This window comes from Panthera uncia (assembly GCF_023721935.1).
Source record: "Panthera uncia isolate 11264 chromosome B2 unlocalized genomic scaffold, Puncia_PCG_1.0 HiC_scaffold_24, whole genome shotgun sequence".
In the NCBI taxonomy this organism is placed as follows: Eukaryota; Metazoa; Chordata; class Mammalia; order Carnivora; family Felidae; genus Panthera; species Panthera uncia.
In genome coordinates, this window is record NW_026057580.1 from 66,867,982 (window position 1) to 66,880,353 (window position 12,372).

Sequence of the window (12,372 nt, forward strand, 5' to 3'; positions counted from 1 at the left end):
TTTTGCCTGCTGGATCTGTCCACTTCTGCTAGGGGGATGTTAGAATATCTGGCTATGATAGTGAATTCATCTATTTCTCCTTATATTTCTGTCAATTCTAGCATCCTATGGTTTAGTTTGATATTCTGCTATTAGGTGCATATGCATTAAGGATTGATTCTTCTTGGAGAACTGACTCTTTTATCATTATGTAATATAATGCCCTTATTTACCTCTGATAAGTTTTCTTGCTTTGAAATCTGCTGTGTCTAAATTAATACAGCTACACCTGCTTTCTTTAGTGTTAGGGTATATATTTTTCGCCATTCATTTACTGTTAATCCATATGTCTTTATATTTAAAGTGAGTTTCTTGTAGACAACATATACTTGGGCCTTGTGTGTTTTGATCCACTCTGACCATCACTGTCTTTTAATTGATGCATTTATATCATTGATCTTCAAAGTGATTATTGATATAGTTGGATTAATATCTACATGTTTGTTATCTTCTAGCTGTTGCCATTGTTCTTTGTTCTTGTTTTTGTTGACTTCTCTTTTTCTGTGTTTTGTGGTTTTAACTGAGTGTTTTATGATTCCATTTTCTCTTTCTTAGCCTGTCAGTTATATTTCTTTTTACATTTTGCAGTATACATTCACAGCTGATCCAAGTCCACTTTCAAATAACACTACACCACTTCAAACGTAGTGCAAGGACCATGTTATAATAACAAAATAATCCCAACTGCTCTCTTCTGTCCCTTGTATTATTGTTGTTATTTATTTCACTTATATATAAGCATGCATAAACATATATATGACCTATGCCTAAGCATAAATGATTGAATACATTGTTGCTATTATTTTGAACAAATTGTTATGTGTTAAATCATTTAAGAATAAAGAAAGTAGGGGCACCCAGGTGACTCAGTCGGTTGAGCATCCTACTTTGGCTCAGGTCATGATCTCACATTTAATGGGTTCGAGCCCTGCATCAGGCTCTGTGCTGACAGCTCAGATTTAGAAGATTTAGAAGCCCAAGGGGATTTTTCCTGTATTGATACTAAGAACTTGGTTGAGCTCTTGGAGGTAAAATTCAGGAAAGTATGGGAGCCCCTCTATGCTGGTTACCCCTGGAGTTTTTAAATCTTGAGTTGTTCACATTGAGCTTCTAGCAATTTGTCAAATAAGTTCAGGTTTTCCTACCCTGGCACTGGTTCCTGGGATGGTTTCCACTCGTGAGTCTCTGCTCCGGTAAGCGATTACTCCCTGTGTTTGCCTGTCTTTCTCTTTAATCTTAGGGGCAGTGGTTTGCCCTGCATCCTCCCTTGTCCTATGGATCTGGGAAGAGATGTTGTTTTTTCAGTCTGCTTAGCTTTTTCATTGTTAGGATAGACTGGCAACTTTCAGGCTCCTTGCATGTGGAACTGGATAACTGCTATTTCTCTTTTTATGCCTGCTAACTAGCTGAAGTGATGTCTTATCTTCAGTGTGCCTTGGTTCTCTTTTTTGAAAAATGCAGGTGAAGTATATATACTACTAAATAACGATGTTAGGCTAGTGAAAAATCAGAAGCAAAGAACTTAAGCCTCTCTGTGGACCAAGAGAAACAACGTGCTTTGCCCACAGTCCTGATCTTTCTAATGACTACCTTTAAAAATCAGATATTTTATGATTGTGAAAAGGAATATGAAGACTGAAGGGTAGCTCCTGGATTTGGCAATAGTAGGCCTTGGGTGAATTTAGCAGCACCTGTCTCAGTAGAAGCTTGACCACAATGGGTTGAGAATTGAGCAAGATGTGAGGTAGTGGCCAGAAGAAGTAAAGGTAATCAAGTGGTTTGGCTTGTGAAGGAAAGGAGGAAGAACAGATGTCTTATGACTGGTTTTGTTGTTAGTATATAATTTGAAGATAAGAAAGGGTTGAATCGGTATGAAAAAGCTGGTAGAGAGGGGAAGGTTGATGATATAATACAGAGGTGGTTAGTGAAGAGAATGACATCTCTGGAAAGGTAGGAAGGGAGGGGATTCAAGAAATATTTCATAAGCACCAGTTATGCCCCAGGCACTGTTCATTGGGGAATATACAGCATTAAACAAAACAACAAAAATTCCTGTCCTCAAAGAGCATATACCCTGGGGGGAAACAAACAAACAAACAAACAAACACACACACACTCTGGGTGGGGAAGGCAGACAGAAAACAAAAAGGTAAATAGGTATAATATATGGCATTTAATATAACTAAATCTAGTAGTTCTTGGCACATATTTAGGTCACATACATATAGTAAAATATTATTAAAAATACCAGAGTATGTCATGCATATTTTTCTTTTAAACCATTTATACTCTTACTAAATGTCTTATTTCATGAAAATTGTTTTTCAGTTATTTATACATGAGTGAATATTGGATCATGATGACTAAAGAGGGTTCAAAAATTTGAAAGCCTCTGATTAGAGAACAAGGAGGCATTAATATCCTTGATGGAATGAGAAACAACTCTTAGGCTAAGGAAAGAGAAAAGGATGGGGTAAATACAGGTGAGTTTGGAGGTTTTGGTGGTAGGGAGCTGAGGGACTTTGAGGGGTGGTGAGGTTCTGTGAGGGAGAGATTAGGCTGGCAGAGGCTGGAAGAGAAGGATGTCCAGCCAGGGAATCTGTATGAACAAAGGCACTATGAAATGAAAGAATGGATTTGAGATGTGCTGAGTAATCCACTTGACTAGAAGACAACTCCCATTACTGAATCTCCCTTTGCATTTTCCATTTAACCAGCTTCCTGACATTTCTACTACTGCCCGTCCCAATTTAGGCCTTTATTATTTCCCACCCAGAATAGTTTCGTAACCAGTTTCTCTGTACCCAGATTTCTTTCACTTGCTAGTGCCAGTTGATCTGATACATTACTGCTGCATTTTTTTTGCCCTTCCACCCCCACTTAAAATTTAAAAAAAAAGCAACCTTGATATTCTCTATTACCCTGTTACCCATTACATGTGATGGATGCTCAATTGTTTCTTGTATCAGTGGATGCCTTTTGGAGAGTAGAGGGAGAGTAGTCTGGAAACGCAGACTGGGGCCCTGTTCTGGATTTCTCGAACCCCAGAATGAGGATACTACTGTGTTTGGGGATTCCCAAGACTACCTCCAGGTTTGGTGACTTGTTGGGAGAATTCACAAGACTCAGCATATGGTTGCGCTCACGGCTGTGATTTATTACAGTAAAAGGATACAAACACAGTACAGCAAAGGGGAAAGGCATGCAGGGCAAAATCTGGAAGAAGTTAGGTGCAAGCTTCCACGAGTCTTCTCCTAGTGGAGTCACATAAGACATACTTGGTTTCTCCAGTAATGAATTGTGACAACAGATATGAAATGTTGTCTGTTAGGGAAGCCCCATAGAGACTCAATGCCTAGGGTGGAGTGGGGACGGTCGCATAGCTACTTATTGCATAGCATGTACTAACATTCTATATGCGTAGAAGGAAACTAGGTGTTCAGCATAAGCCACGTTGCTTATACATGGTATAAACGGTTCAGGCACAGCGAGTCACTCCATTTCTGGGAATGGTGGGAACCCTCTTGGAATCCAAGTTCCCAGCCAAGGGCCCACCGTGTAAGCAGACCTTTCCAAGGACAGTAATCTCAGGCCTGCTGTGCTCACTCTTTTCTGTACACTGTTTGTACTTAATGTGATTCTATAAGGTGGAAAAGTGGTTTCAGGGCTGCTTTAGAAATAGGGGTGGTACAGTTGTAGAAATAGAGGCGATGTGAAGAGGGTGGGATTTTGTGCTCCCCTCCCACTTTTCTCTTTAATAAATTTAGGATTCCATGGAATGTTTTATATGTAAAAAAACAAAAAAACAAAAAAACCCCCACAATGCTGCTGTTAAAATTATGTTTGAAAACCATCCTTTAAAAACAAGGAGATGAATTTCAAGGTAAATATTGATAAAATCACACTTGGATTTTAGCAAGATCATTTCTATAGTTGATGGAAGATAATTTAGAGATTGTGGTAAATTTGGGGTCAGTGGAGGTGATCAGAGGCAGGGAGGCCAAGCCAGAGATCATGAGAATTCCAGCTAGTGTGGTGATATGAGGAAGAGTGGGAGGGGATGGATTAGAGTATTTGCCATGTAAAAGGAGTAGTATGGACGGATGATTGGCTGAGGACCTGGTCGAAGAGCAAGATAGAAGTTTTTTATTCTTTTCCATAAAAATCCAGTAGGTGGTCCGGAGCTGATTTGGCAGCTTAACATTGTTGGAGAACTTTGCTCTGCTTTGCTCAGCATTCTGCGGGCCTCTCCTTGCCAGGATGGCTTTTCCAGCTGCAGTGCCTATACTTACATGCCAGTTAGAAAAAGGGGAGGGGGAGCAGGAGCGGTTTGCCCTTTCTCTGTAAGGGCATGCACCAGAGCTGCTTGTTTCAGGTTACATCCCATTGGTTAGAAACAGTCCTATGGCTGTGCCTGGCTGCTTGAGAGGCCAGAAATGGGTTATTTAACTGGGCAGCCTTGTACCCAGCTAAAACTTTTATTCAGAAAGGAAGAACAGCTGTTAGAAGACAGCCCTGCCCTATCCCCAACATTCGTGATTTATTTAGAATTTTTTTTTTCCTCTCTTGGGAAAAAGATGGAAATAACCTTGACTGTTCATTTTTTCCCCAAGGTAAGTAATTTTCATGTTACTGAAACAAAGGAAACATGGTATTCAATGAAATGAGAACAATACAGTGTGTCTTTGCAAAAGTTTTGTCAGACTCAAAGATGGGCACAGCCCTATCTAAAAATGTGCCAGGTTGCTGCTGTTTATTGTTGCTTTTACAAAATAAGGAGAGAGATAGTCAATATTATAACTTTGTATGGTGATGGGTGGTGACCATCTATTGTGGTGAGCATTGCATGAGGTATAGAATTATTGAATCACTATGTTGTCCACTTGAAACTAATATAACATTGTATCTCAATTATACTAAAGTAAAAGAATAAATAAAAATAGAAAGGGAGTTTCTGCTCACTGAAACCTGCCCCAGGTAAGAAATAGTTATGACTGATCTTGCCACGGACAGTCATTTCTCTCCCAGGAGAAGCTAAAAAAAGGATCAGAAAACCTCACTGCTTTGAAACAGACACTCTATTGTGTTTCACCTCTTTGTGTCCAACTTAAAAGTTGTGGAAAAGGGAAGGAATCTTATAAGCAGAGGGCTGAAATCAATGTGGTAATATATGAATGCTGTGTGGTTTTGGAGAATAAAGAATAAAGGGGCAGTAGAAAACACTTTGTGACTAGTCTCTGTGTCTCTGCCTTGGTACTCAAGAGCCAGAATTAGGCCTAATTCAGAGGGGCCAGCCCTGCTGTGGGGAAGGATCTGATGAACCGAAGTGGCTTGTTTAATGGAGTAGAGATAAAGCAGAGACTCTGTGGCAGGTTAGGTTTTTAGAAGAGGGGTTACAGTGATAGCTTATGGGGTTTGCAGTTTATTCCTTTTTATTTTATTGTTTTAATTTTTTTTAATGTTTATTTTTGAGAGAGGGAGAGACAAGAGTGTGAGCGGGGCCAAGGCAAAGAGAGAGGGAGACACAGAATTCAAAGCAGGCTCCAGGCTCTGAGCTGTCAGCACAGAGCCAGACATGGGGCTTGAGTCCACGAACTGTGAGATCACAACCTGAACCAAAGTCAGATGCTTAACCGACTGAGCCACCCAGGTGCCCCTATTTTAGTTTTTTAAATGTTTACTTATTTTGAGAGAAAGAGTGTGAGCAGGGGAGGGGCAGGGAGAGAGAGAATCCCAAGCAGGCTCTACGCTAGCAGCTCAGGGTTGAAGAGTTGGACGCTTAACTTACTGAGCCACCCAGGTGCCCCTACTCGTTTTTATTAAAAGGAGATGATTATATTTATTGAACAGAATGTGTTTTAATAAAAATGAGATTTATAATAACTGCTCACATATACATACTTGTAACAGAAAGGTTTTAATGTGACCATTAAGAAACCTGTGGAGTATTATGAAATACTTTCCTTTAAGAAAGTCTAAAGTTGTATATATTTTTTGTTTATAGCCTATACAGTTCAGACACCTGAGATTATGTCTCCAACTGCGACTACAGAGGTTTATTCAAAAGCTTTGGCTGTTTGCCATGGACCACTGGACCACTATGACTTTCTGATCAAAGCTCATGAGCTAAAGGATGATGAACATCAAAGAAGAGTCATACAGTGTTTGCAGAAATTACACGAGGACCTTAAAGGATATGATATAGAGGCAGGAGGTCTTTTTTCAAAGGTAAGATTTGTGTGATATTAAAGATCAAACAGTTAAAGGTGTAGGCATTCTATAAAATGGATTAAGTGCAGTTAGTATAATCATTAAACCGCTTCAAGATTTCTCACCAGTTCCTTTAAACAAGCTCTGTTGGATCTCCATTCCTGATCTCTTGATGCTCCATAGCTTTCTTTTACCTTTGGGTGGGGGAGATTCAGATAGCTTCATATTTAGGTAATGACTGATGCAGTCTAGTCCAAATGACAGCTGTGCAATTCAAACACTTCCCCTGTCTCTAGCTCAGGCCTGTCCCAGGATCAGCAGTGCAGAAGGCGGAGTGATTTGTTCTTCCCCTTTCTCCCCTCCTCCTCCTTTCTCTGCTTGCCTGGCTTCTGCAGGGTCAGGATGAGAGGGAAGGAAGATTACAGAAAAACAGTGGAGTCTTCAGTGACCAGTTAAAAGCTTTTGGTGTGGTAGACACTGACATGCTAGATCTTTGTTGAGGGGCACAATGGGGGGTTCTTTTGGACCCTGGGGGGACCTCCCCACTGCTCCATTTTTGGATCTCTTAGGACTCTAGTTGAATACCTTGCAACACTGCTTTCTGCTGCCTCCCCTTGCCTTTACACTTGACCTTCTTGAGTAGGCTCCTTTCAGGACAGCTCTAGCCAGGACACCTTTTATGGTGTCCACTTAGGCCACAGGGAGAATAACATCTCCTTTCTCTAATCCATACTTCAGCATCAGTAACCCTCCTGGGAACACGTGTCAAGTATTTCCATGAACACTTCAATAGCCTGCTTCGGTACCTGCCTGTGGATTTCCTCACCTAAACAAGCATCCAGCTGAGGAGGGGGATATCCTCTTGTTATATACTCAATCCTGGTCTTTTTGGATGCTTCTCTTGGGACTACCTGCTCTTAGCATGAGGTTTATCTGAGGGAAATAGATGCCACAGCATTCCTTACTTAGCTAACAGCTTTCTACCTTGATTACTTCAGTTACACTTTGTTTTTAGGAATATTTTTGCCTTTTGTTTTTCTTTTTGAAGTAATTCCTGCATGGGTATGACTAATACTCTCTTTAGAATGTAGGGAAACTTGTTTCTCCTTGTCCTTAGCTTTGAGCTTTTGCTGAAATTCTGAACCAACAGGAAAACTCCATTCCTTATTCCGTTATGATGTTTATTTATTTTTGAGAGAGAGACAGAGACAAAGCATGAGCAGGGGAGGGGCAGAGAGAGAGGGAGACACAGAATCCAAAGCAGGCTCCAGGCTCTGAGCTGTCAGTGCAGAGCCTGACACAGGGCTCAAACCCACAAACTGTGAGATCATGACCTGAGTCAAAGTTGGATGCTTAACCAACTGAGCCACCCAGGCACCCTTTTTTTTTCTTTAAGTGTTTATTTATTTATTTTGAGAGAGACCGAGAGAGTGGGGGGAGGGGCAGAGAAAGAGAGGGAGAGAGAGAATCCCAAGCAGTCTCCGAGCAATCAGTCTGGAGCCTGATGCAGGGATAGATATCACAAACTGCGAGATCATGACCTGAGCCGAAGTGGGACGCTTAAACAACTGAGCCACCCAGGCGCCCCTCATCCCATTATAGAAGCCATTGTCATCAGCAGTGTCATCTTCAAATTATGAGAGATATTAATAGTAATAAGAATTAGAGTATGGCTCAACCAGAGAAACTAGTTTTCTTTTAACTGACTGGCCAAACCATCTTCCCCTGACCAACACAAATATTCTATTATCATGAGGCCTTTAGAGAAAGGTTCAGTATAACATATGTTAGTAGTACTTTATTTAAAAACTCTAGGGGCGTCTGGGTGGTGTAGTTGGTTAAGCATCTGACTCTTGATCTTGACTCAGGTCATGATCTCATGGTTCGTGAGTTTGAACCCCACATCGGGCTCTGTGCTGATGGTGGAGAGCCTGCTTTGGATTCTGTCTCTCCTTCTCTCTGCCCCTCCCCTGCTTGTGCGCGCACACACACACACACACACACACACACACACACACTCTTTCTCTCTCTCAAATAAATTTAATAAAACCTGTAATCAAAGTAATTTTACTTAAAAAAGTCTTTAGAGTATACTTAGTTTTATTTTTATGGAAAGAAAAAGGCTGTCATCGTGTAAATGTCTTTTGGTTAAATGGAGTAGGGATTCATTTAGGTTACAGAAAGAAATGGAGATTTAGAGCAAGACTACATATGCAAATAACAATGAAGGGCATCTCCCTCATACAGCCAGGCCTCAGCCGGCTTTACATCAGTGGCTCTGAAAGCAGCCAGTGACTTGATTGGCGGTAGTAACATGTTCTTGCCGATTCTTCCTCCAGTCCTCTGCTGTTCATGTCATTGACTTACTTTGTTGTTCCTTTCCCCCGTGTCCATTTCCATTTCTGTTTGTTCTACCAGCTTATTAACTCTCTTCCTGTATCAGTGGTTTAAATTCCTGGGTAAGAACCTGATAGGACATCCAATCACTTTATCCCTGTTTGGGCAGAGCTTTCATACCGGGTTTTTCAGAGGCCGCCAGCCAGTGTACAGATCATATCTCTGCCTAAGGTACCATCCAGGGCTCCCATAAGTGTGGTGATTTCCCCCTAGAAGTAGACTGTGAGTGTGGTGGCCACTATGATTGGCCAGTCCAGCACAATGGTTATAGGAAGTAATAATGAGTTATCCCTTTAGATGGCCACCCCTTCTTTTTCCAATATTTCCAAAAGTCTATAGGTGAGTAAAGAACTAAAAAGTTTGGAAAATGTAGACCGCTTATGTACTGTGCACCTAATTATAGTTTGTAATACAGATGGTCTTCCAAATAAAATATTGGCGTAGTTACGTGTCATAGCCAGGAAACAGGATGTTTTACTTAACTGGGTTTTTGGCTATCTGAGAGTTAAATTGCTTTCATGAATGTTCTATTTTGTTCTGTTTCTAGTCCTTTCTCTCCCTTTTAGAAATACAGTCCTTTTTTTTTCCTCCTCCCCATTCTGTATCATCCTTGGGGCTCAACTTACTGTGAGTGGTGAACTCACATCCAGTGAAAAGTATCCTTTAATCATTAAAGTATCTGGTTGCCAATGCAACATGTTTTTTTTTTTTTTCCTTTAAAATTGTTGTTTGGCTCTTTTTAGGGGTATTCTCCCACATTTTGTCTTTTGATTTCTGAATATGGAAGTGATGCATCTGCCTAGTAAATTGATAGCTATTTAGCAATATGTAAATGTAATATTTAGTATATAGGATCCCTGGTTTTAAGGTGTAGTTGTAATCTTATAGAAGTAAGAGATTAGACATCTCGGTAGTTTTAAACACATCTACTGAAATCTTATATTTGTTAGGTCCTAATGCATCCGTGAATAGTCTTTTGTAGACAAATCAACATCTCTTTGTGATGGTATTTATCCTGTAGTTCCTAAAGCTTGCCAAATCTTTAACATTGAAAAAGACCCCAACATCTAACATAATTTGAATAAAACATACATAAAAGCTTTAGTGTTTTTTTTTTTTTTTTTTTTAAAGAGCTAGAAGTTTATTGAATAGAGGAGACGGGGTTCTTCACCTTCAGACCACACCAGGGAGCTACCCTGGCCAAGACCTTCAGGTGTCTGAGGAGTACTAGGGTTATACAGCCAAAGACCCGAAGAGAGGAAGGAGAGGGAGGGTAGGATCCCTCCGAAGGGCAAGAGAGGAAATTCCTCACCATTCTGGGCAAGGGCAGTCTGGCTGGTTCCCTCAGGGGCTTTGGATCCTCATTGAGGAGTAACATCAGCCCAAGGTCCAGTTTTTACAGACAGTATGTCTTTCTCTGACTGACTTTTTTCGTTTAGCGTAATACACTCTAGCTCCATCCAGGTCGTTGCAAATGGCAAGATTTTATTCTTTTTTTTATGGCTGAGTAATGTCCCATTGTGTATATACATACCTCATCTTCTTTATCCATTCATCAGTTGAGGGACATTTGGGCTCATCCGGGTGCCTGTATCCCTTTGAATCAGTATTTTTGTATCCTTTGGGTAAATACTTAGTAGTGCAATTGCTGAGTCATAGAGTAGTTCTATTTTTAACTTTTTGAGGAACCTCCATACAGTTTTCCAGAGTGGTTGCACCAGTTTGCATTCCACCAGTGTAGGAGGGTTCCCCTTTCTCAGCATCTTATGACACCTGTTGTTTCTTTTATTGTTAATTTTAGCTATTCTGACAGGTGTAAGGTGGTATTGTTGTGGTTTGATTTGTATTTTCCTGATGATGAGTGATCTTTTCATGTGTATGTTAGCCATCTATATGTCTTTTATGGACAAATGTCTATTCGTGTTGTCTGTCCATTTCTTAACTGGATTATTTGTTTTTTGGGTGTTGAGTTGTAGAAGTTCTTTATGTACTTTGGATACTAACCCTTTATTGGATATGTCATTAGCAACTATCTTCTCTCATTCTGTAGGTTGCCTTTAGTTTTGTTGATTGTTTCTTTTGCTGTGCAGATGCTTTTTATTTTGATGAAGTACCAATAGTTATTTTTGCCTTTGTTTCCCTTGCCTTAGGAGACATATCTAGTAAGAAGTTGCTACAGCTGATGTCAAAGAGGTTACTGCCTGTGTCCTCCTTTAGGATTTTAATGGTTCCCTGTCTTACATTTAGGTCTTGAATCCATTTTGAATTTATTGTGTATAGTGTAAGAAAGCAGTCCAGTTTCATTCTTTTGCATGCTGCTGTGCAAATTTCCTAGCACTATTTGTTGAAGAGACTGTCTTTTTTTCCATTGGATTCCTGCTTTGTTGAAGATTAATTGACCACATAGTTGGAGACCTATTTCTTCTAAAAATAAGCACTGATATGCCAAGAAGAAGGAAAATTTGGGCTACTAGGTTTTTTTAGTGAAAGGAGAACTTTAATTATAAACTTGTTGATTTTGGAAAGTAGGATTTATGATTTTATTTTTCTTCTAAGCTTATTGAGAAATTTTTGACATTTAGCTTAGGAAAGTTCAAGGGGTACAATGTGATGATTTGATACTCATGTATTACAAAAGATTACCACAATGAAATTAGTTAATATCACCATCCCCTCACATAATTACCATTTTATTTTTGTGATAAACCATTTAAGATCTACTGTCTTAACTAATTTTGGGTATATAATACAGTATTATTAATTTTAGTCACCATGCTGTACATTAGATCCCCAGAACTTATCCTATAGCTGGTGGTTTGTACTCTTGGACCAGTATTTTGCCATTTCCCCCAGGCTCCAGCCCCTGGTAACCACCATTTTACAAATTTGGCTTTTTTAGAATTCTACATATAAGTGGGAAAATACAGCATTTGTCTTTGTGTGACTTTTTTCACTTAGCTATATGAGTATTTGGTTTTTGTTTTTAAAAAAAATTTTTTTTCAACGTTTTTTATTTATTTTTGGGACAGAGAGAGACAGAGCATGAACGGGGGAGGGGCAGAGAGAGAGGGAGACACAGAATGGGAAACAGGCTCCAAGCCATCAGCCCAGAGCCTGACGCGGGGCTCGAACTCACAGACCGCGAGATCGTGACCTGGCTGAAGTCGGACGCTTAACCGACTGCGCCACCCAGGCGCCCCTGGTTTTTGTTTTTAATGTAAGCTCTGCACTCATCATGGGGCTGGAACTCACAACCCCGAGATCAGGAGTCACATGTTCTACCATCTGAGCCATCCAAGTGCCCCTGGGCATTTGTTTTTAATGCAGATATTTAAACGTTCATTATAGTGGACTTTTTTTTCATTGTACTCCTAAGAAACTTGCTGTAAAGCTAAACTATAATATTAAAATAAAATGCATCTGAATTATTGATGAGAAAAAAAACTGGTGGCAGTGTATTAGGCTGCTTTGATGTACCTGTATAACGATGTTTTCTGTATTAAAAATTTGAAAAAGTTATGAGCAGATGACCATTATATAGAAGCAACAAACTATGAAAAATGAGCATTTATGAACACTTTACCTTTGTTATCAAATAAAACTTACAACCAGGTTAATCTGACACATTTAATGTATGCATAATTGTTATTGTGCTGTGAGGTAATTAGGCATAAATGGTAAGTAGTTCATGTAAATCACTATAATTAGAATTACTTTTACACAGCC

At 39.8% G+C, this 12,372-nt stretch overlaps 1 protein-coding gene across 3 annotated transcripts in view; it reads left to right on the forward strand.

The window, feature by feature from the left end:
- Positions 1 to 12,372, forward strand: part of AFG1L (AFG1 like ATPase) — a 195,972-nt gene that overhangs the window by 28,905 nt on the left and 154,695 nt on the right. For all 3 annotated transcript variants that reach the window (XM_049654104.1, XM_049654106.1, XM_049654107.1), the window contains one exon: positions 6,044 to 6,267. In XM_049654104.1, the coding sequence (XP_049510061.1) occupies positions 6,044 to 6,267 (224 nt within the window). The remainder of the gene's footprint in view (positions 1 to 6,043; positions 6,268 to 12,372) is intronic.